Genomic DNA, 26578 nt, shown 5'->3' with positions numbered 1-26578 from the left:
TAAAAGTCCCGCTGCCCGCGAGGTGTGTGTTCCTCTCTTCTTATTAACAATCGCTCCAGCGGCCTTGATCAGCTCCCAAAACACTCTGCCCTGCTCTGCTTCATACTACAGTAACGTTAATAATCGCATCCATAAACATGATTTCTGCCCGAGTCCTATCCCGATTCTTTTCCACCAGCTGTGAGGTGAAGACCACATGTCCCAAGATTCTGCGCTCAAAAGTGGCGTCATCAAACTACGCCTTTGTTTTGAATAGGCAACCTCTAGTGGACGGAAAAGTTACATAGTGCAGCTTTAATACAGTTATCTAGCGATATTGAGCGATTTTGATAAATGAGACAAATCTGATTTTATTTTAATCTTGTATCTGTTATTTAACAGTTGATATAGCTCTTTAATGCTGATCTAACCAGCAGAAGACAAGAGCCGTGGTTAAAATCCCAGTTGAGCAGCTGGGGCGAGTTGTAATGCTGCGTTACAATGTGCCCCTATTACACTATTATATTCTATACTTTTATGAATTCTATTGAGAAACCATGAGAACAAGATGAATAATGACTGAGCTTATTATAATAATTATTCATTATTATTATGTTTTGAACTATGCTTTATAGCTGTATTTAGCGATGTGTTTGTTGTCAAACTCAAAAATGTGTTAATTATTAAAAAATTGACAAAATATTTTAGTTTGTCTTATATATATATATATATTGATTATATCAGGCACCATTTTAAGCTGACATTTGGTCATGTTACATCATGCCAATGTACAATGTTACTTATGGGGCATGTTGTCACATTTCACTTCCATTCTTTCAGGGTAAATCAAGAAAAAAGTATACACTGTATAAATGAAACAAAACCACATAATTGTACTAGACATGTGGGAAATTAATGTGGGGAAAAAAAATAATACTCTGAACCCCAAGTGGATTTACACAAACTGAGAAAGTCAAAAAGCGTTACGTTATGCCCCTCTCTCCCCTATAGCCTATATATTTAATATATCTAGGACAGCAAACCTGAGCTGATAATGTTTAACAAAGCAGATAATGGAGCTGTAAACCCTAAAAGAGTTGCAAATGCTCGTGTTCGGCTGGCTATTATAGCATGAGTCAGAACGCATAAGATCAGCAGAATAAAATGAACTAAACACTTTATTTCCACAAAATGAAACTCTTGATTAGTTTGATCAAATAGTGATCTATAAATGCATTAAACTCTTCAATAAGTCAAAAGGGGAAAGAATTGTAAATCCACCCATTCACTTTTAATTGGGAGATTTAAAATTACCATACTCCTGGATGACAGAAAGAATTTACTGAATTTCAAATATTACATTGTTTTCTACTGACAAAGTTTTTTTTATTCTTAAATTTCTATATATATATATATATATATATATATATATATATATATATATATATATATATATATATATATATATATATATATATATATATATATTAAAACACACACATTAAAGCTGCTTTCTGTAGACAGTTGAAAAAGATAATTGATGTTATATAACTGATTTTTTTTAGATACATGTTGTCTATTTGGATTTATGATTAGTAACAACAACAACAACAACAACAACAACAACAACAACAACAACAACAAAAAACATTTTACCCTGTTCCATAAAATTGAAGTGAATTCATCAAATAAAATAAAAATGCATAGGCCTACACAATACATACAAGCTATAGATGAAAACATTGAGTATTAATATAGTTCTGGAAATACTCCATATGTTGGGTGTTTGATAATGTTAATTGAGAAATTCATTAAATTAAATGTGGAATGTTAGCTATAAATTTTACATTTTTGAAGACAGTATACGTTCCACATTCCATCTGCCTTTCCTCGTTTTTTATAAACTGGTAATCCAAACAAAAATTCGCCAATGTACTTTGCTCGTGTCGCACTGTAGGCCTACTTTTATTGCTCTGAAATCTCACCTGCATGTGGGCGTGGTCTCGGGATGTCAATCATGCGCCGCGTCACGTATCCACGGCGCTCTTGAACGCTATCCGACTCATATATGCCGTGTGTGACCCTTAGAAAAAAGCATGCATACACAAACCCCACCGCTTTCTGTCTGCATAGAAACTAAAATGGGAAGGAGGGATTTTCGATAGCACTGACTGTCAGAGTGTGACATCGCAGGTGTCATGGAGAATGCACGGGCATCACTGATGTTCAAAGTGGCCGCGGTGGCCGCGATCGGTCTCACCGCTATTTTCGTCATGCTCGTCCAAGATCCATCAGACACTCTCTTCGGAGGTGGATACCCAGAACTGTGGAGGAGAACCGGACTGGCTGGAGCCCCTACACGGGCGGCAGCATGCATCTTCGCGGGCGTGTTCCTCCTAGCGATGGGCTGGTTGTACAGACTGTTATTCGCTCCTCTGGAGCTGCTCCGCGGTGTGGATGAGGTGGGGTACATCGCGGAAGACGGGCGCTCTCGTGCCCAGGCTGCCAACGAGGTGCGGCGGCGACGGAAGACTGGAGAATTACCGCCAGTTTATCCAAACGGCTGGTACCGGGTTTTAGACTCTCACATGCTGGAGAGAGGAGATGTGAAGAGTGTGACAGTGCTAGGTAGGTATAACAACCGCCAAAGATGGTAAATAAAGCGCAGGTGAGGTAAAAACACATCACTGGAAATGTCCCACAGTTTTAAGTGCCGTGGGATCATAAACAGTTGCACAGAAGCGATATAAAACACATTAAATAAGAACGTGGGGGAAGAACATCATGAACATCACAGGACGGGTAAATGTGTATGTAGGCTACGCATGCGTCACAGAATGCGTTTTTGCAGTTCGCTTTTTTAGAGTTGATTTGGAAACATGTTATGTGTGGTCCTACTTGCAATTTTAACTAGTAAGAAACACATTTTTTTATATTTGTAATTACCTTTCCATAGTTGTGGCGCCCTTTTAACATAAAAAAACTTGTAGGATATGAATTGATGATATCAAGAACTTGTTAGTGGAAATAGGCCTATGGCAAGCTGTTATGCCTTTTATTCATTCCCAATTTATTTTTACTAGTTAAAATGCTAATTCTTGATATCAGGTTCTCTTCTAGTAAAAATGGCAATTTTTGATTTCAGGAATCACATTTCCAATAGTAAAAATGTTAATTCTTGATATCAACAATGACTTCATCACTTGCAGAAATGCAAATTCTTGATGTCAAGAATTACATTTCAACTGGTAAAAACTAGTTGATTCTATGACATATAATTCTTGATATCTGTAATTGCATTTTCACTTGTTAAATGTCACCATAGGCTGCCATTCAAATATAATTGTTGATATCAAAATTGATAATTTTATCAGAAATACAATTCTTACTAGTAAAAATCATAATTTGTATAACAATAATTACGAGGTTACTAGTGCAAATGTCTTTTCTTGATATCAAAAAATTAACTGCTTCTAGTAAAAAAAAATAAAAAAATCACTTTTGAAATCAATAAATTGATTTCCACTAGTGACAATGTTAATTTTGGAAATCATGAATGTGATTGTTTTTGAATTTGAATGCAGTCTATGGTGATATTTAACTAGTGAAAATACATTTACAAATATCAAGAATTATAGTTTTTACTAGTTGAAATTGAATTCTTGATATCAGTAATTCATATTTCTGTGAGTGATGTCATTTTATATCAATAATTCAAGTTTTTACCAGTATTAATTTACCAGTTTAATTCATAATATCAAAAATTGCCATTGTTACTACTAGTTAGAATTCCATTCCTGATATCAAGAATTAACTAGTGAAAATTGAATTGATATCAAAAATCAAAATAATAATGATTAAAAGACAAAACGGCTTGCCATAGTGGAAATGTAATTCCTTTTTATCAAGAATTACCTTTGTTACTAGTAAAAATTCCATTCCTGATATCAAGAATGATCATTTGTAACTAGTGAAAATGTAATTGTCAGTATCAAAATATCATGTCCTGGGAATGATTAAAAGTAAAAATAGCTTGCCATAATGTGCAGGAATGCCTGTTAGACACTTAGCAGTTCAAAATTATTAATGAATTACAGCCCGCCAGTGTTTCCCTATGAGACTCTGCACATTTTCAGCCATGTGTCTTCCTTCCAGTGCTGCGCAGATGCAGGGACTGAAATAGCTCTCCATTCACTGTGTTGTAGTCAGATATGTTTTCAGGTCACTTCAAGAACAGAAACAAAGTCATTTGCATCCTGATCCCTGACATCCCATCTTGAGATCAATAATGGAGCTATTTTGTTGCATACAGTATGTTATATCTCCATGTCTTTTATTGCACAGAGAAAACACTTATGGCCCAGTCTTTTTACTGAATGGCTGGATTGGAGGTTGATTATCGCTTCTTTCAATTTCCATTTCATTTTTTCCTCCTTATGTCCCTGCAGTTCAGCATATAGTAAATATTGCTAGTATCTCCAAGGTCATATGTTGATTAAATGTGATTGCACACGTAATGATAAAAAAATCCATGCACTGTAAATGTAAATACTTAATTTTTGGGCAGTTGAGGCTGTGACACATGCTTATACTCTAAAACAACAATCCTTCTGTAATTATTATAATTGAGATTTTTATGATCTCATAAATTGAGAGACTACATGTACCATTTTTACTTAAAATAATTTTACACACCGCAGGCCTATTTAAATGAAAGAAATAAAAAGACAAAATGGGACTAAAAAGAGGAAAGCTTGACCAGGTGACCAGGACCTAAAATAAGTAGCGTATATGCATATAAATATTAACCTAAAAATAAATAAAATATAAAATAATAATAATATCCTGCACAAATGTATTTTTTACTCTTCTTGTTATGGAATGAGCTGATATATTTATCTTTTTAGTTTCTGTGCTAAAATAATTCATACCATAAATATGTTTATGGCATAAATACTCAACATTCAAATTAATTTGGGTGACATTTCACAGACAGGATGTTGAAGCATTAGATATGCAGCTGATATCCTTTTTTGGATCAGTACCTTCTGAGAGATGATCAAGGTTATAATATGTAACGGGTAATATATATATACAGTGAGGAAAATAAGTATTTGAACACCCTGCTATTTTGCAAATTCTCCCACTTAGAAATCATGGAGGGGTCTGAAATTGTCATCGTAGGTGCATGTCCACTGTGAGAGACATAATCTAAATAAAAAAAATCCAGAAATCACAATGTATGATTGTTTAACTATTTATTTGTATGATACAGCTGCAAATAAGTATTTGAACACCTATCAGCTAGAATTCTGACCCTCAAAGACCTGTTAGTCCACCTCCACTCCATTTATTATCCTAAGTTAGATGCACCTGTTTGAGGTCGTTAGCTGCATAAAGACACCTGTCCACCCCATACAATCAGTAAGAATCCAACTACTAACATGGCCAAGACCAAACAGCTGTCCAAAGACACCAGAGACAAAATTGTACACCTCCACAAGGCTGGAAAGGGCTACGGGGAAATTGCCAAGCAGCTTGGTGAAAAAAGGTCCACTGTTGGAGCAATCATTAGAAAATGGAAGAAGCTAAACATGACTGTCAATCTCCCTCGGACTGGGGCTCCATGCAAGATCTCACCTCGTGTGGTCTCAATGATCCTAAGAAAGGTGAGAAATCAGCCCAGAACTACACGGGAGGAGCTGGTCAATGACTTGAAAAGAGCTGGGACCACCGTTTCCAAGGTTACTGTTGGTAATACACTAAGACGTCATGGATTGAAATCATGCATGGCACGGAAGGTTCCCCTGCTAAAACCAGCACATGTCCAGGCCCGTCTTAAGTTTGCCAATGACCATTTGGATGATCCAGAGGAGTCATGGGAGAAAGTAATGTGGTCAGATGAGACCAAAATAGAACTTTTTGGTCATAATTCCACTAAACGTGTTTGGAGGAAGAAGAATGATGAGTACCATCCCAAGAACACCATCCCTACTGTGAAGCATGGGGGTGGTAGGATCATGCTTTGGGGGTGTTTTTCTGCACATGGGACAGGGCGACTGCACTGTATTAAGGAGAGGATGACCGGGGCCATGTATTGCGAGATTTTGGGGAACAACCTCCTTCCCTCAGTTAGAGCATTGAAGATGGGTCGAGGCTGGGTCTTCCAACATGACAATGACCCGAAGCACACAGCCAGGATAACCAAGGAGTGGCTCTGTAAGAAGCATATCAAGGTTCTGGCGTGACCTAGCCAGTCTCCAGACCTAAACCCAATAGAGAATCTTTGGAGGGAGCTCAAACTCTGTGTTTCTCAGCGACAGGCCAGAAACCTGACTGATCTAGAGAAGATCTGTGTGGAGGAGTGGGCCAAAATCCCTCCTGCAGTGTGTGCAAACCTGGTGAAAAACTACAGGAAACGTTTGACCTCTGTAATTGCAAAAAAAGGCTACTGTACCAAATATTAACATTTCTCAGGTGTTCAAATACTTATTTGCAGCTGTATCATACAAATAAATAGTTAAAAAATAATACATTGTGATTTCTGGATTTTTTTATTTAGATTATGTCTCTCACAGTGGACATGCACATACGATGACAATTTCAGACCCCTCCATGATTTCTAAGTGGGAGAACTTGCAAAATAGCGGGGTGTTCAAATACTTATTTTCCTCACTGTGTATATATATATATATATAATGGGTAATAATGAGTGCAAGCTTGCCTCTTATTGACTCCAGACAGGGACACGGAAGAAGCGTCTGTGAAAATAAAATAATTTTCCATAATTTTCATTATGCATCACTATGACAGACTATGACCTCACAGGTCATGCCCAGGGTTAATCTCTTGTGTACGTGCAGCCCTGTCATTTCAAAGTCTTTGTCTTTTGTTGCTCAGCTTGTCTTTTTGTTATGTTTAAGTGTCTGTTGCTTAGCTGAGTTGCTGTAGGATGTCCTATCATGTTGCAGAGACATTTGGGTTTTCAGTGAAAACAAAACACCTTTGTAGTTTTGTCTTTGGGATACAAAGAAACACTGTTGTGCTTTTTGCAACCTGGAGACCGTTGAACCTGTGATGCCCTTTTCCTCCCTTGATTACTTTGGACGACTGTCACCACCAAAAATCTTACAGATAAAAGATACATCAAATGAAATGACATTAAAGATATGTCTCAGACCAAATTCGGCTAACTAATCTTCATTTGAACCTCACTGTGAGGCACTCTTATTGAACTTTCAAGTACATTTTAAATCATTATGTTTTAAAATGTGCACTTGTAGTGTACGTTAAGTCTTAAAAGTATACTTGCTGATAATATAATATTTATGAAATAAAAGGCCACTTAAAGAGTATACACTTAAGTATACACTAAAAAGGGCACTTTGCAAAAATGCAAAGTTAAGTTTTACTTATTTTTAATCATTGTCATCATGTTTTAAAAAAGTACACTATTTTGATGTCTTGACTAACATACTAAAACACATGTAAAGTACTTGATTATAACTGTAGTGTTACATTTAAAGTTAATATACTTTAAGTGTATTACAATTTTAGATATACTTAATCATTACAATATATTTAAAGGTGCACTGTGTAAATATTAGCGGCATCTAGTGGTGAGGTTGCGATTTGCAACTGCCCACCGCTCACCCCTCCCCTTTCGAAGCACATAGAGATACTACAGTCGCCGACCAGGACAAAGATGTTGTCGTATGAGACAGCAGAGAGTAGCTAGCGCTGTGTAGAGCAGTTTGTCCGTTTAGGGCTACTGTAGAAACATGGCTGCGCAAAATGGCGACTTCACTGTAAGGGGACCCGCGGTGTGTATAGATAGAAATAGCTCATTCTAAGTTAATAAAAACATAACGGCTCATTATGTAAGGTATTTATACACCACTGAAAACAGTATAATGCATATTATATTGCATTTCTGTCAATAGATCCTCATACATACTACACACTGCACCTTGGACATGACATACAAGTTAAAGTTTATTTTAGTTTACCATAAATGCTTGTTACTACATTCGGTACTACACTGTAATTATATTTCCAAAGACCAAAGAAATAATTATGTAATTGCATATAAAGATATACTTAAGTGGATCAAAAAGCACTCTTAAAGGGATAGTTCACCTAAAAAGTATCCCATAATTTACTCACCCTCAAGCCATCCTATGTGTATATGACATTCTTCTTTCAGACGAATACAATCGGAGTTATATAAACAAATGTCCTGGCTAATCCAAGCATTATAAAGTGCATCCAGAAAGTATTCACAACACTTCTCTTTTTCTTTTTTTGTTATGTTATAGCTTATTCCAAAATGTATTAAATTCATTATGTTCCTCAAAATTCTACAAACAATACACCATAATGACAACGTGAAAGAAGTTTGAAATATTTGCAAATTTATTAAAAATAAAAAACGAAAAAATCATGTGTACATAAGTATTCACAGCCTTTGCCATGCCACTCAAAATTGAGCTCAGGTGCATCCTGTTTCCACTGATCCTCCTTGAGATGTTTCTACAACTTGATTGGAGTCTACCTGTGGTAAATTCAGTGGATTGGACATGATTTGGAAAGGCACACACCTGTCTATATAAGGTCCAACAGTTAACAGTGCATGTCAGAGCACAAACCAAGCCATGAAGCCCAAGGAATTGTCTGTAGACCTCCGAGACAGGATTGTATCAGCCTTATTCCAGAATGGATTAAATTAATTATTTTCCTCAAAATTCTACAAACAATACCCCACAATGACAAAGTGAAAGAAGTTTGTTTGAAATATTTTTTAATTGATACAAAATATAAATAAATCACATGTACATAAGTGTTCACAGCCTTTGCTCAATACTTTGTTGAAGCACCTTTGGCACAAGTCTTTTTGAGTATGATGCTACAAGCTTGGCACACCTATTTTTGGGCAGTTTATCCCATTCTTCTTTGCAGGACCTCTCAAGCTCCATCAGGTTGGATGCACAGCCATTTTCAGATCTCTCCAGAGATGTTCAATCGAGTTCAAGTCTGGGCTCTGGCTGGGTCACACATGAACATTCACGGAGTTGTCCCGTAGCCACTCCTTTGTTTTCTTGGCTGTGTGCTTAGTGTCGTTGTCCTGTTGGAAGAGGAACCTTCGCCCCAGTCTGAGGTCCAGAGTGCTCTGGAGCAGGTTTTCATCAAGGATGTCTCTGTACATTGCTGCATTCATCTTTCCCTCAATTCTGACTAGTCTCCCAGTTCCTGCCGCTGAAAAAAATCCCCACAGCATGATGCTGCCACCACCATGCTTCACTTTAGGGATGGTATTGATAACTCCAGGCGGGCTTTTTTAATTTAATTGTCTGGCCACTCTACCATGCAGGCCTGATAAGCCCATAAAAGTGCATTCATCCATTAGAAAAGTAATCCACACGGCTCCGGGGGGTTAATAAAGGCCTTCTGAAGCGAATCGATGGGTTTATGTAAGAAAAATATCCATATTTAACACATTATAAAGTAAAATATCTAGCTTCCGTATTCAACTTATGAAGAAAGTTTAACGCCTTTCGCGGTTCAAAATGCTTACGCTACATCCAACATAATTGTCCCACCAGTTATACTTTTATATACGGAGGTAGATTGTTCTGTAATAAGTCATCTTTTTAAAAGTGTGCTAAAGTGAATTTCTTTTTCACAAGATGTCAGGATGACCCATGTTTGCCAAATGTTAAAGACATCTGTGGTTATATGTTTTCTAGATGCTTTACTTCTATCACAAACCCACAGACTAAAAGAGCAGCATCTTGGCAGTGACACAGCTAAATTGGGTTGATCTCAAAGTGCACATCATTTAATTCCATGCAGTTACAGTATTGATGTGCATTTGATAAAGCTTTAATTAAATGGCCTATTGGCTAGATGTCTCTTAGGAATCATATCAGATAGCAGATAACTGATATGCTGACTCAGCTCAAACACGCTGCTCTCGCTCTATATTTAATATACAGAACTTTAATGTCTATGACCTCTTTATATTGACATGGGCTATTACTTGTTGTTTGTACTTGCTGTGTATACAGATTTGAATGATTTTTCACGTACATTATTGTTACCATTTGCCAGCCATAATGTTTGTTGGCTTCCACTGCCTTTTTGTGCGATTTTGTCATCTGAGTGTAAGAGCTTTTTTCAGGGGCTCTGCATTGCGGGCAAATAAACCCCTCAGGTCAGCATAACAGAAAGGGAGTTTTTCGGTCCTGTAGCTGTAGACCTGAGGAGAGAGAATGACTGTGCAAATCAGGATTTTACAGTCTTGAACGTTGCTACGCCTATTTCTGGTTATATAAAAACTGCAGTTTGGCAGACAAACAATTGGCCTAAATATTAACTGACACACTTTACGATTTGCTTTGAATTAATTATTAACTTTTCCATTTGGCTCATGATATAGGCTGAAAATCCAGACCATTGTCAAACATGCTCATTGATGTGACATGAAATGTAAATTATTCTGGGTAGTTATATCAAACTGCAATAAAGGGATTTTCAAATCTCAACAGTTTTCAACAATGATTCTCAATCGCTTACTGCACCTTTAACCTGAAGCCCCATGGTTCTTTTTTGTGAAAGACCAATACTTCCCCCATCAGTTTATTATAACCAATTGTGTCATACAATACTATTTTTATTGTTAAAGACTAAAGCAAAATGACATTTAGTTGTATTTTTCTACAGGACAGCAGGTGGCGGTGTTCCGTGGGCAGGATGGCAAAGCCTATGTGGTGGATGCTTACTGCCCCCACTTAGGTGCCAACCTGGCTGTCGGGGGGCGAGTCGTAGGGGGCTGCATTGAATGCCCCTTCCACGGGTGGCAGTTCCGTGGGGTCGATGGAAAATGTGTCAAGATTCCATATGCAGATAAAGGTGAGAGATCAGAAAAGAAATTAAGACATTTTTAAGACGTTTTTTATGTTCTTGATTTGATGACTGTATCGTGTCGGTTGCATAGAACTGTGTATAAGTGCAAATCATATGTACAAGTACTTTTTTCAAATTACAAATTATTTTTGTGAAATGTTATTACAATTTAATTTATTCCTATTATTCATGAATTTATTAAGCTGACTTTTGAGCATCATTACTCCAGTCTTCAGTGTCACATGATCCTTCAGAAATCATATAGAAATATGCTAATTTGCTGTTTAAGAAAAATTTGATATTATTAGTAATGTTGAAAACAGTTGTGCTGCTTAATATTTGTGTGGAAACTATTATACTTTTTTTCAAGATTCTTTGATGAATAAAAAGCATTTATTTTAATGTCTTTGCTGTCACTTTTGATCAATTTAATACAAAGTTCTGTAATAAAACTCTAGATGGCGCAGGCTGATTGGTAGTTCACCCAAAAATGAAAATGCTATCATTTACTCACCGTCAAGTTGTTCCAAACCTGTATAATTGTCTTTGCTCTGCTGTACACAAAGGAATATATTTTGGAAGAATGTTCGTAACCAAGCAGATCTCAGGCCCCATTGACCACTATAGTATTTTTTTCCTACTCTGGTAGTCAATGGGGCCCACATCTGTTTGATAACCAATATTCTTTAAAATATATTCCTTTGTGTTCAGCAAAACAAAGACATTTATACAGGTTTAGAACAACTTAAGGGTGGGACAAAATGATGACAGAATGTTTGGGTGAACTCCCCTTTCAACTTAATCTGCCTTCAATCACATCATTCTCCATAGGGCACAGCTGATTGGTTCCTGCTGTGTCAGTAGCCAATGAGCTCGCTGAAACCTTCAAATACTAGGGGCCAGATTTACTAAACAGGGCAAATTAGCGTGAGTGCAATTCCAAAAAAGTGCCGATGGGAGTGGAAAGTTCTGCGCGTGATCTAATGATGATGCGCAAATGAAAGAACAAGCCAGGTTTTCCTTTACAGTTTTGCGCAAAACTTTTGCGATATTTTCTAAATGTCGATATAAAACTATTGCAAAATGACAGCGTTTCCATTAACCGACGTTATAGGACTAAAACTGATTTTTTTTCCTCTTGCGATGTCATTCCAAAAATAATGCCAATTGTGGCCTTTCTTTGTTGTTCAGAATTCAGTATTTTCGTAATTCTTTAATTAGAGTTTAATAAAGAACTCTTCTGTCCAATTCCGCACCGTCTTTAAAGAATGATCAACTTTTACGTACGCCATGTGACCTGTAAATGCGAAAAAACTGTTTCCAATGCAGTTTTGCTATTCATTCAAGTATTCATTTTGTGAAATATTCCGCATTTGAGCGTTAAAGGTTTTTTTGCGATATATATTGCAAAATTGACGTGTAAAAAATTCCCTTAGGCGTATTTTCAATTCACAATTTCAATTTGCGCAATTTGAAGGGTAATGAAAATGCAGCAGACACAGCTGGATCATTTTCCTAATGACCAACGCAATCTAACAAGAGCAATGAAATTTAGCGTCTAGTTTAAGAAATGCTTTTTTGGGCAGTAAATAAAAAAGTTTAATCAATAGTGTATTTGACATTTGTTTGAATGTTTTTTAGTGCCTGAGTTTGCGAAAGTACGGTGTTGGCCCAGCCGTGAGATCAACGGTCTGGTTCTGGTGTGGTTTCACTGTGACGGGCTCGAGCCCAGCTGGAGAGTGCCAGAACAGAGCGAGATCACTCGCGGGGAATGGGTATACCGCGGTCGTACCGAACACTTCATTAATGCACACATTGAGGTGAGACAGCATATATGTAATCTATCTCATATGTGAATATCGTGTTTGTATCTAAAAATTTTAATTCACACTTTTGGCTATGTCTTTTCTCAGGAGATTCCAGAGAATGCTGCAGACATCGCACACTTGGCTCATTTGCACACTCCAGGTATCGTCAGTGGAGTCGATCTGCGCTATACTAACAGCAAGACCTGGGAGTTCATACGGCATGACTGGAAGGTTTGATTCCTCACATCGAAATTTATCCTAGGGAGAAATGACATTGTCAACAGCAGTGTTTAGCATCATTGAAATACTATTATTGTTTTTTGTTAATATTTCTAATTAGATTTTCACTTTAATTTTAGTTCAAGTTTAAAGGAGTACTTCAGTGCTGTTATATATATTTTATGAAATATATATAATATATATTTTACATTTTACATTAATGAAAATGTTTTTATGGTTTTAGTTTTTGTTAATGATAAAAACCCTGGTCAACAGTTTTTATCCAAACTAGGATACATGGTTGAATTAAAATGGATAACACTATCATAAAACCATAAAAATATATTAGTATATTGTAAGCTCCACTTGTCTGTAAAAACTCTTCCTTATATGTGTATGTGTGTTGAGTTGGTACTTGGTTAAAGGAGCCTTTTAACCGCACTTTTTTGGATTTTATTTACATTATCCCATTTATAATGTTGTTCAAGATGTCTTTTATCAATAACTGTCCAAACAATTTTGTCACTGTACCTTTAAGAAAAAATATGAATCGGTTAATGACTTATGTTATGATTTGCTTTGCATGTAAAATAAATGTCTGAGTGGACTGGACCATTTTTATTTAAAAAGAGCTATATATATATATATATATATATATATATATATATATATATATATATATATATATATATATATATATATATATATATATATATATATATATATATATATATATATATATATATATATATATATATATATATATATATATATATATTTAATCTTGAAGGGATAGTTCACCCAAAAAATAAATATTCTGTCATCATTTACTCACCCTCATGTTGTTCCAAACCTGTACAAGTTTCTTTCTTCTGTTGAACACAAAAGAAGATATTTTAAAGAATGTTGGTAACCCAAGAGTTGACGTTAGCCATTGACTTCCATAGTAGGAAAAAAATATATTAGTTATATAAGTCAATGGCTGCCATCGACTGTCTGGTTACCAACATTGTTCAAAATATCTTCTTTTGTGTTAGAATAGAAATTCATACAGGGTTGGAACAATTTGAGGGTGAGTAAATTATGATGAAATGTTCATTTTTGGGTGAACATTATTTACTCCCCCTCATGTTGTTCCAAACTTGTATGACTTGATTTTTTTGTGTATTGTCCAGGTGGAGTGGAAGGCCGAGCCCGAGCCGAACAAGCACTGCTCGCTGATGTTGGTGAAACACGCTCTCACTGTGTTCGGTCGCCACTGGCCTCTTCTTGATTTGGACGTCATGGCCAGACAGGTAATGACTGGAACATCGGGAGAATTCCTGGCTGGTAGTACCACCTTGACATAAAAGCAGTTTCACACGGGACCAGAAAGCGCAGAAAGTCATAGGCCACGTTTCCACCGCAGGAACTTTCCCCAGGAACTCTGGACTTTGGGGTGGTACTCTGTGTGCAGGGACCAGGGTCTAAATGAACTTCCGGGTAAAAATGTCCCTCTTAAAAAGTCTCTGCTCATGAGGTAGTACTTTTTCAAAGTTCAGGAACTTTCGGGGGTGGGATAATTTGCTTGGTTGACAGAATTATATTTCAACCACCATTTTTAAAAGTCTGTTGCGGTGAATGCAGTAAGAGTAGTTTGCTATTCAAATCAACAATGGTGTTAAAAAAATACGGCCGATGGACCAACGGCGAGGTTCAGACTTTATTAAGATTATATGCGGAGGACGAAATTCAGCGGGACCTGGAAACGGTGACCCGCAATGAAAACGTTCGCCTACGTCAACTGTCTAATTTGCCTAATCTTCACAGTACTTTAGGCCGCGATGAAAAGGCAAAAAGCAACAGGTCTGGGGGAAAAAAGTTCCTGGGAAAAATTGTTCCGGGTAATTTTGGAGGAAACGCAGCTATTGTTCATTTTCAATGAGAGAAACACAGCGGAAAATCACACGTGATTCAAGTAGTGGCGAAGACAGTGAAAGAGGTGCTTGTACACCCAAAGTCCCTTCACTTGCGCATGCACAGCTCTTCCTAGCATTTATAAATATTATAATTTATTATTAGGCGTATATATTACACACACCGCAAGACAAGCCACATGACTTCTCCCCTGCTTTCTCATAGCCTAAACACAGAAAAAGCATGTTACATTATCGTGTGACTGATATTTGAATGAACTAATTACAAAAATGTACTTGTATTTAAAGGATTAGTTCACTTCAAAATGAAAATTTCCTGATAATTTACACACCCACATGCCGTCCAAGATGTTCATTTCTTTCTTTCTTCAGTGGAAAAGAAATTAAGTTTTTTGAGTAAAACATTCCAGGATTTTTCTCCACAGAATGGTCTTCAATGGCAACCAAAATGTTGAAGGTCCAAATCAATGCAGTTTCAAAGGGCTTCATAGGCTCTGCACGATCCCAGCTGAGGAATAGGGTTTTATCTAGCAAAACCATATGTCATTTTCTAAAAAAGATAAACATTTATATACTTTTTACCCTAAATTGCTCATCTTACGCTGCCCTGCAACACACCACGGACTGCACAATCGGAAAGGTCACACTAGACGTAGGCGAAAGTACCACCCCCGAGTATACAAAGCGCTCGTGCGAAGAGTAATACAATCGTCCTTTAGCAAAGAAAGGTTAAAAAACAATGTCAGACGATTTTGAATTTGGAGAAGGACGTTTTTCTTTTCGTAAAGGACGTTTGTATTAGTCTTTACACGTTCGCTTGGGGCGGTACTTCCGCCTACGTCTAGCATGACCTTTCCGATGTGATTGCAAAATCGTTGGGACACGTCGCAGAGCAGCGCAAGATGAGCAATTTAGGTTAAAAAGTATATAAATGTTATTTTTGAAAATGACAGATGTTTTTGCTAGATTAGATCCTATTCCTCGCCTGGGATCGCGCAGAGCCTCTGAAGCCCTTTGAAACTGCATTGATTTGGACCTTCAACATTTTGGTTGCCATTGAAGTACATTATGGGAAGAAAATCCTGGAATGTTTTCTTCAAAAACGTAATTTCTTTTCGACTGAAGAAAGAAGACATGGGGGTGAGTAAATTATCAGGAAATTTTCATTTTAAAGTGAACTAATCCTTTAAAGCAGATCATGCATGCTCTATCTCTTACACACGTGCGTACCCAGAGAGAAAATGAATCCGATAGGCCAATAGGCTATACCATGTACAGAACAGTAGTTGTAAAATAATAGTTTAGGTGCAAGGTTTATATATTATGTTCGTTTATATATTTATGTTATCAGGCAATCAATCCTCTCTTCCAAATAATAATAAAAAAGCCATCAAGACAATATAAAAGTTTTTATACAACTTATATATTTATACATTTTATAGATGAGCCATTTTGCTGTCTGATATTTATTTTAATTTATTTCACTTTTTAATTTGCAGTATTTTTCAGCTGTGCCGATTAATACGTTTGATTCTAGAATGTTTCCTTAAATAGTATCTATATAATCCTGTTAAAACATGAGTATTAAAAAGGGGGGGCTTGTTGGGCTGGTCTTGGCCATTAAAATCCCAGGCTGAAAATGGGTCCCACTCCGGCCCTGCTGGACCGTCAGCTAGAGGGCGTGTGTAAGCCATGCAGACTGTGAAAAACGCCTGGAGACTGACTGATTAGAAGAATGGAAAGAAAGTCATGGATGATCTTGAACACAACAGCAGTGTCTCGATCTCTGTGCTCTGAGGGTGGTTCGCTGTATATTAAGCAGTTAGGCGAGTGCATACAGAGCATGCTTTTATGTAAATCAAATACGTGTGTGTGTGTGTGTGTGTGTGTGTGCGCGTGTGATGCCGTTCATTGCTGTCGGATGTGCCAGATTTACAAATGAGATGCTTTTGTTGTACAATGCGCTTAATGCAGGTTCTTTTCCTCATGAATCACATCTTATGGGTTACATAATTCAAATTCTGTGCTGCAAATAATATTAAGCTTTTTTGTCATTTCACAAATGTTTTTTGAAATTTAATTTCACAAAAATGGTTACACTTTAAAATATGGTTCAGTTGTTTTTACAAAAAATGTTTTGTACATTTATTATCTAATTACTAATGTACTATTTTGTATTGTTAATGTGTTTGTTCCTACTACATTAGCTAATGGTAATTTATCTGAAATTAACATTAACCAGAGTTAATTAATGCTCTAAAAATATTAATTTGGTACATGCTAAAGTATAGAAGCCTATAGTCAAGTGTAACCAAATATTTTTGATTTGTTTTCATGTCTGTGTAGCAGTCCAAGTTGTGCAACATTTTTCTTTTTGTGTAGTCTGAAAAGGAATGGTCTTGTCGCCATAGTGACGGCAAATAATCCTGATGGCATTTGTGAAAACGGTAGTAATTCAAGGCTGTTCTTGGATCTTCTCTTGAAGTTGAAGTTAAAAAGAGTCTGAATCCTTGAGGGTGGAAAGTGCTATAGGCGTGAGAAGCAAAATATATCTGTATTAGGGAAGATTTTGTTATGATTTATGTGAATTAATCAATTTGATCTGGTTTTACGCAGCAGTATGCCGCATAGATAACAGTCATTTTACTCCCTGATGATATGAATTATATATTTCATGTTTGCAGGTGGGTCCAGGTGTGGTTTTCCTGCTCTTTGAACACAGTTTCTTTGGTCGGGGTGTGATCATGCACTGCGTTACCCCTGTCGAGCCGTTACTGCAGTGTGTTTCACACACTATCTTCTACCAGAAAACCATCCCTCCCCTGGTACCCAAGTTCATTCTTCGGGCAGAGTGCATCCAGGTAACTTGAATTCTACATTAACTGACAACATTGTTACATGTTGCATTCTGAAAAGTTTCTCATCCACACACTACCTTTCAAAAGTTTGGGGTCAGTAAGACTTTTGAAAATATGTTTGTTCTAATGCTCACCATGGCTGCATTTATTTGTTGAAAAATACAGTAAAACAGTAATATTATGAAATAGTATTACAATTTAAAGTAACTGCACTCAAAAAAATGAACTTTCGCTGTTGTTAGATGCACTCAAATCATCCTTGTTCACATTACTTAAAAAACTCATGTAACTACATTAACTTAAATTTACTGAGTTATTTCTACTAAAATGTAGTATTGTCAGCTTTACTTAATAAGTGTTTGTTCGGTCAACTTAACATTGCTGAGTGAAACGAACAAACTGGGCAGTGGATCTGTAGTTCCCAGCATGCTTTGCAAGGGACTGCATTAGCAGAGTAAAATTAGGGATTATAGTGTTATTTTATGTGTAAGGGAAATATGTTGTTATTTTATGTTAGTGTTATGTTCAGTTAGGCCCCGATCACACAGAACTCGTTTTTGCAGCGAGAGGCGCCTCTTTTGAATAGATTTCTGTTGGCAGAGAGCGTTTTGCGCGCTGCTTATGCGCCCCGGGCGCCTCGCGTTTTAACCGCCTGTTGCGCCTCGCATTTTAGAAGGAGCGCTCTGAGCGCATGAAGTTGAGAAAAAAATCAACTCGGAGCGAAAAAACCGCCCGACGCCATCGCTTTTTTTTTCTATTGTCCAATCGAATGAATGGAGAGGCAGGTCTTCCGTTGTGGCGACCATTACCTTGATTAGATTGACAGGACAGCTGATTCGGGGGTTTCCTAGCAACATAAAAAAACGCAGCGCACTGCTATTTTCTAAATGAAAAAACGTCAACCAAAAAAGGCAGTGCGGTGCGCCACGCGTTTTCGAACCTGAAAAACGCGTTCTGTGTGATCGGGCCGTTATGTTGGACATTTAGAGGAGTTTGTCATTTTGTGGTTACCATTATGCAGAAGAGTGGTGCCTGTGTTTAGGCTGTGGGCACTCATATACACACATTTATTGGATGGAATTCCCGCCCTCAATAAATTTGTCCAATTAGTTATTTTTGCATTTTTACTTAATTTAATAAGGTAAATTAAATCGATAAATGTGTTCTCCTAACATAATAAACTTTTATCAATTTAACATAACATTATTAAGTGATCTGCACATATCAGTCCCTCCAGAAAAACGCGATTATGCGATCGCGTGATTTAACGCATAATCAGCCAAAGTCCGCATATTCATGCGGGGGCCGCATTTTTTCAAATACGCCGCACTTTCGCCGCATAAATTGCCTATTTCCGCGTGCAAAATATGCGGGGCTATCATGATTTCATAATCCCCGCATTTTCGTTGCAAAAAAAGTCATATATATTAGCAGAAAGTTGAAAAATTTTCGTTTACTTCACACAAGAGCCGCCATTTCCGCCTATTGCCATGGGAACGTTTTGAAGTGACGTGATTACCCGACGCGAACGTCATAGAAAAGCTTCAAACCCCCTGGAGAAACCATAGATACCGGTGAAACCATGATGAAGCACAAACTCCCATTGGCCAACAAAAATAACAGCAAAAGAGCAAAGCAGTTTCCCTGTGTGCTGACTGATTTCAAAACACAGCTTTGAAGCGTTATGAATCAATGAGTCGATTCAGCGGTTTGAAGCGTTATGAATCAATGAGTTGATTCAGCGGTTTGAAGCGTTATGAATCAATGAGTCGATTCAGCGGGTTGGATCGCCAAAGTCACGTATTTCAGCAGTTTGACACGCGATCCGAATCATGAATCGACTCGATGATTCATAGCATCATGATGCTGTGTTTTGAAATCAGTCATCACTATATAAGTCGTTATTTAGTTTTTTTTTGCACACAATAGCCTAACTATTATCGTCGCTTCATAAAGTTATTGTAGAACCACTGTAGTGAGATGGACTTTGTAACAACGTCTTTAGTAGGCTACCTTTTATGGGTCTTGAGAGTGTACATTGTGCCAATGGAGGCCTTTCTGAGCCATCGGAATTCAACTAAAATATCTTAATTTGTGTCCAACAACATAAAGGGAAGTCATTAATGACAGAATTTTCATTTTTAGGTGAACTAACCCTTTAAGAGATTGCACTTTGTGCATTGGAAGCACTCAAATGTCTGTTTTGTATAGCGACATCTGTAAAACAGGAAGTTATTTATTAATTTTTTCAGAAGTTGTAGCATATTCCTTTTGTAAAACTACAGAACTTGATTGACTAAATGTTTTGTAAATTTGAGCCATTATTAAGGTCTTCAATAAAACAAGATGAGAACTTAAATATTCCAGCACTTTCTGTGATGTAGTGCTTTTTTTCTCTTTCTCATCAAACCGCAGTTTTTGCAAGTTCCCGCAATTTTATCGCATAAAATTGCATAAATATCCCGCATTTTTCATCGCATTTTTTAAGAAAACGTGCCGCATAATCAAGGATTTTTGCCCGCAACAATCACAAAAATTTTTTTTTGCATTTTTCTGGAAGGACTGACATATACATATTATGTAACAGTGACAAACTCAAATGCACATTTACTCAAAGAAATTTTGTCAGCTTTACTTTAATTTCTTTTGTTCATATAACTAAAATGTTATTTGTAAAAAATTACTCTATAGTTGTGGGGAACCACTTGACGCTGCTTTTTTTAGTCGATTCAGATTCAGTGTTTTCTATTTTATTATTTTATTAAATTAAATCATAAATGGAATTTTTAGCATCATGAGTCATGACTCATTCTTCAGTCACATGATCCTTCAGAAATCATTGTAATAAGCTGATTTACTGCTCAAGAAACATTTCTTATTATTATCAATGTTGAATATTTATATAAAAAAGTTGCTGTTTGGCTTAAAAATGTATGATTTGGATCATTATTGCTGTGATTATTATGTTTCTAGCATGTTATATGTTTGGAAGCAGTTCTTCTAACCCTAGCTGATGGAGTGTGTAGCTTTTCATTTCTTAAACAACCATGTAGGAATGCCCTTGAAAATCCTAAAGGATTCCAATAAGAAACCTGTACAGGATTCCATTTAGAATTTCTATCATATTTGGAACTGTTCCTATAGGATTCCGAATTGTCTTGTAGGATATTTATGTCTTGTCCTATAAGATTCTTATCTGATTCCTATATGATTCTGTGGGAATTGACTTGTAAGACAATACATAAATATCCAGTAGTATAATTTATACAGGATTTTAATGGGATCCAGTTGGGTCCCTATTCAGGTCTATATGGGAATTTGTATTTATTTATTTAACGAATCAAGCATTTTTAAGAATCCTAAAGGTGCACTTTTCCACTGTATATTTTACTAACCAATAGTACTTTTTGAAAAAACAGCACAACTTGTGCAAACATTTTATTGTCAGCACAGTATATGCACAGTTATAAAAAAATAACTGTTTAAAACTTTGTGTTAAATTGTTTTACAATAAAGATTTAGATGTTTACGGGATGATCTCTCTCTCTCACACACACACACACACACACGCACAATGTTACTCTAAAAAAGTTAAGTTACTCTAAAAAAAAGTTTTTCATTAATTAATAATTTATTTATTACAATAAAAATTTATAATAAAAAATATCACAGGACAAAGTGAAATTTCATTAAATAAAAACACAATGTCCAATAAGATTTTAAGTAAGATCCTACGGGACAAAGTGAAATTCCATTAAAATAAATCAGAATATCCAATAGGATTCTAAGAATCCAATAAGATCCTACAGGATAAACTGAAATTCCAAGGGTGGCCATATTCCAGGATGACAATGTCAAGATTCATCAGGCTCAGATTGTGAAAGAATGGTTGGGAGGGAGCATGAAGAATCATTTTCACACATGAATCAGCACCTCTTGAGTCCAGACCTTAAATTCATTGAAAGGCTTTGGGATGTGCTGGAGGAGATTTTATAGAGTGATGGCATTGTCAATATAAGATCTTGACCAACAATTGATACACCTCTTGATGGAAATAACATCACAGCATTTATTTCATGGCTTTCTTTTTTGGCCGGGCAGTATATATATACATAATGTAAAATAACATGCTGTTTTTACACATAAACCTACAAAAGAATGCTTATGAGATGTCTCAACTTATGGTTTTGCTGTTCCAGTTCGAACGAGATGTGATGATCTGGAACAACAAGACGTACATCGCCAAACCCATGCTTGTGAAAGAAGACTCAGCGATTCAGAAACACAGACGCTGGTTCAGTCAGTTCTACAGCGAGAACAGCCCTCGACTGCGCTACCAGCACGACACTCTGGACTTCTGAACAGGAACTATGCTTCAACTCAAATGGGTTGCTGAAAAGGCCAATAATACCAATATTTTTTTAAACCGAAGCTGATATTTTGTTTTTTAAAAAATCATTATGCAAAAATTATAATTATGTTTAAACAAACAACATGCGCAATGACAATAATAAAGTGAATGCATAATAAATATGCACTTGCATTTGGATATTACAATTCTGATTTATGTTTTATTCCATGTCTTAAAAGTGTGAGCTTATAAATACGTTTGTTTGTTTGTTCAAGTGTGTTGTGTAAAAATAGGTCCCACTTTTTTCCATCGTAAGGACTTTTCGTCCTTGTTGAAGTACCTCAGACAATCATCTGTCAGTGAATAATAGTTGTGCTTCTCTATTTACTGTGCTGCTGAACTTCCTGATTGCAGAATTACACACTAGCTACTGCAGTCTGGCTTAGGATTGGACCGCCTGAGAGTGCTCTGAGCCTCAGTAAGCAATCACCTAAAGCCCAGAATTGACAGAAAAGCCCATGTCTTTGCAGATGCCCCAGGTCTTGTACACAAACTAAAAATAGAAAGGTTTTTACTGAATGAGCTCACCATTGTGTGATCTATATCATATATCTGACAGACAGATATATCTTGATGGATGGATGGATGGACGGATAGACAGACAGATAGATAGATTGAACACCAGATAGATAAGTGGGTGGCTGGACGGACGGACGGACGGACGGACGGACGGACGGACGGACGGACAGATAGATGGATTGGTGGGATGGACGGACGGACGGACAGATAGATGGATTGGTGGGATGGACGGACGGACGGACAGACAGACAGACAGACAGACAGACAGACAGACAGACACACAGACAGACAGACAGACAGACAGACAGACAGACAGACAGACAGACAGACAGACAGACAGACAGACAGACAGACAGACAGACAGACAGATAGATAGATAGATAGATAGATAGATAGATAGATAGATAGATAGATAGATAGATAGATAGATAGATAGATAGATAGATAGATAGATAGATAGATAGATAGATAGATAGATAGATAGATGGGATGGACGGACAGATAGATATAACACCAGATAGATGGATGGTTGGGTGGATAGACGGAAAGATAGATAGAGATAGAACACCAGATAGATAGGTGGGTGGCTAGACAGACAGACAGACAGACAGACAGACAGACAGACAGACAGACAGACAGACAGACAGATAGATAGATAGATAGATAGATAGATAGATAGATAGATAGATAGATAGATAGATAGATAGATAGATAGATAGATAGATAGATAGATAGATAGATAGATAGATAGATAGATAGATAGATAGATAGATAGATAGATAGATAGATAGATAGAACACCAGATAGATGGATGGACGGACGGATGGGTGGGTGGGTGGTTGGACTAGCAGATAGATGGAGATAGAACACCAGATAGATAGGTGGGTGGCTAGATAGATGGATGGATGGATGGAAAGCGTAATATTTTATTTAAGCTTTGATTTGTTTGACTTGGCTGAAAGCCCTTCAAGTTTCAGGTTTCACCCTAATCAATTGTTTATTCTCCAAGCTTGTTAATAAAGGCGCCTGCCATTATCCAATAGACCAAAACACACTGTGGAAATTAGTGTCCACCAAATAGCTGCCAAGTAGGTAGTGCAATTACTGGACATGCTGCTATCAATTACCATCAATGATGGTTATCCGCTCAAAAGGGACATTGCTGCAGTGCAGTTCCAGTGCAGTTCATCTGATTCCTTCCACTGTCTGTCTCATAACACTAAGTGGCTTTAATGACCATGCTGACAGGATGTCGATGACATGCACCATATGTTAGGTCTTGCCCGGTTAATACATCCTGATTGTCATCAGAGGTGGACAAAGTACAAAACTCCATTACTTGAGTAAAAGTAAAAGTACTATTGGTTAAATATTACTCCATTACAAGTGAAAGTTGTAAAGATAGATTTTTACTTAAGTAAAAGTACAGAAGTACTTGCTTTTAAGAGTACTTAAGTATCAAAAGTAAAAGTAACCGCATTATTGTATTATCGTTGCATTGTTGAATGCACGCTGTTCCTTCATTGTGGTTTAAGCTAGTCATGCTCCATCCGACATGCTAGCATACCTTGAACTCATTTACATACTTGCTTAAAAGTTACAAAGCTCTTCTCAAAGTCAAAATCATACTAGAAAAGAAAAGTTTCTACATTGTGTTTATTTGACAGGATTATGTAAATACATATTTCTGAATGGACTTCAGTTAACATTATTAATCCAACTACGTCGTTTTTGCATGCTAACTAACATCATTGTCGAACGCTATGCGTTAGCGTTCTTTCCACAAGGCTATGGCAACTTTGCGGGTAAATCTATAAAAATAATTTGACCGACCAACCATACTTCATACCAGTGTTAATTTGGATTTAGTTTTAGTCAGTCTTTTGACTACAACATTTAACATCTGAATTGTTTTAGTCTAGTTTAAACTGACTATAATAAGAATTTAGTAGTTTTCAATAGATTAAAATTCAGTACTTGTGGTCTGGCGTCTGAGAGGCAGCTTTCTGTGTGCACTTTCGTGTCGTCGCACTTTTTTAGACTTATCCATGTCTGCTCTTCTGAATTTTAACTTTTCAGTCTGACCATGGTTGCGCGCACTGCGTCTGGGAACTGCCGCCTTCTATTTTGCCATCAATTGATTAGTGTTCAAAAAATACTTGGAAATCATTGAACTTCATGTGATCCTACAAGTGTGATTACTGATAGGCTGTCTGCAAAAAAAAACAAATCCCGTTTTAAAGAAGAAAAATCATCCACTGACTTTCAAAGCGTCTACGACTTTCTACTTCGAGGGCCTTGATAGAAATGTAATGGAGTAAAAAGTACGGTATTTGTCTTTCAAATGTAGTGAAGTAAAAGTCATAAGTTTCCAGAAACAATACTACTCAAGGAAAGTACAGATACTCAAAAAGTGTACTTAAGTACAGTACTCAAGTAAATGTACTTAGTTACTGTCCACCTCTGATTGTCATCTAGCGAGATGGAGCGATCATCGTTTTGGGTGATTGCCCTAAACATATGCTGGCATGCAGATGTTTCGGCCTCGCTAATTAAACCTTCTGAACTGCTCATCTCCTGTCGTGCCTGCAGTGTCTTGTGTGTTTTGTATGTCTGTTCAAAGAGCTTGCATGGATGTGCATTGCAGAGTCTTTCTGTGCTGGCTGGTGCAAAACGAGGGGAGGAAAATTATGACAGACCCTGTGACAGCCTCTAGGGACTCTGAATGAGATGATCTATGATTGAATAATGATTCTTTTAGACGCAAATTTGGTTTTTATTGAATGAAATCACCATTGTTTGCTTCTAGGGAAAATTAAATACAAATTATCACTTTATTTACTCTGTTATTGTCATAAAATGTCAGATGTATATAATATAAATTATTATATAAAAAAAAATATATATAAAAAAAAATATTTATATATATATATATATTCACATGTGTGTGTGTGTGTGTGTGTGTGTGTGTGTGTGTGTGTGTGTGTGTGTGTGTGTGTGTGTGTGTGTGTGTGTGTGTGTGTGTGTGTGTGTGTGTGTGTGTGTGTGTGTGTGTGTGTGTGTGTGTGTGTGTACAAATCAGTATATTAAAATGATTTCTGAAGGATCACGTGACACTGAAGACTGGAGTAATGATGTTGAAAATTCCATCACAAGAATAAATTATATATAGAGAGAAAGTTTATTAGAATTATTTCTGAAGGAAAATGTAACACTGATGACTGGAGTAATGGCTGCTGCAAATTCATCTTTGCCATCACATGTTAAAATATATTATTATATATTTATTAAATATATTTAAAATTATTAATTACATTAATATATTTAAAATGATTAATTACATTAATATATTTAAAATGATTAATTACAACATTAATCTTTTCACAATATTATTGTTTTTATTGTATCACATAAATGCAGCCTCGGTGAGCCCAAGAGACTTATTTCTAAAACATAAAAAAAACTGAACTATGCTTTATAATTATCCTCTATAACTGGTAGTGTGTGTGGGTGTATATATATATATATATATATACACACTGAGGCAAAACATTATGACCAGTCACAGATGAAGCGAATATCGTTGATTACCTCCTAACAAGGGCATATAATAAGGTCTGGGTAGACTAGATTGGATTAGACACAAGCAATCAGTTCTCACAATCAATGTGTTGGATGAAGCGACTTTGATAAGGGCTCTGAACGGCAAGGCTTGTGCGTTGCTCTCGGTCAGCAGTGGTGAGAATTTACCAACAGTGGACCGAGGAGCAGTGGTGGAGGAAGTACTGAATCTCAGTACTTAAGTAAAAGTACAAATACCCAGAGATATATTTACTTTAGTAAAAGTAGAAGTACCACAATGACAACCCTACTTAAGTAAAAAAGTACCTGATTTTAAATGTACTTTAAAGGGTTAGTTCACCCAAAAAAGAAAATTCTGTCATTAATTACTCACCCTTATGT

General features: G+C 36.6%; 1 protein-coding gene across 1 annotated transcript; it reads left to right on the top strand.

Annotated features, from left to right (window-relative positions):
• Window positions 1-2003: 2003 nt before the first annotated feature.
• Window positions 2004-22308, top strand: LOC307137971 (cholesterol 7-desaturase nvd). Its single transcript, XM_079836029.1, has 7 exons — window positions 2004-2607; window positions 10702-10890; window positions 12526-12704; window positions 12798-12923; window positions 14087-14206; window positions 17512-17688; window positions 21885-22308. The coding sequence occupies exons 1-7, from the start codon at window positions 2178-2180 to the stop codon at window positions 22044-22046; spliced, it is 1383 nt and encodes a 460-aa protein (XP_079692155.1). The 5' UTR covers window positions 2004-2177; the 3' UTR covers window positions 22047-22308.
• Window positions 22309-26578: the final 4270 nt, after the last annotated feature.

The sequence above is a fragment of the Gobio gobio genome (assembly GCF_949357685.1).
Source record: "Gobio gobio genome assembly, chromosome: 14".
Classification (NCBI taxonomy): domain Eukaryota; kingdom Metazoa; phylum Chordata; class Actinopteri; order Cypriniformes; family Gobionidae; genus Gobio; species Gobio gobio.
The sequence above is the reverse complement of the archived record's forward strand: the minus strand, read 5'-3'. Positions and strand labels throughout refer to the sequence as shown.

Bases quoted from the DNA above. Each gene is read 5' to 3' on its own strand.
- LOC307137971 (XM_079836029.1), top strand. From the start codon at position 2,178: ATGGAGAATGCACGGGCATCACTGATGTTCAAAGTGGCCGCGGTGGCC. The intron at 12,924-14,086 runs GTTTGATTCCTC...TGTATTGTCCAG, and splicing joins TCATACGGCATGACTGGAAG to GTGGAGTGGAAGGCCGAGCC. The intron at 17,689-21,884 runs GTAACTTGAATT...TTGCTGTTCCAG, and splicing joins TTCGGGCAGAGTGCATCCAG to TTCGAACGAGATGTGATGAT.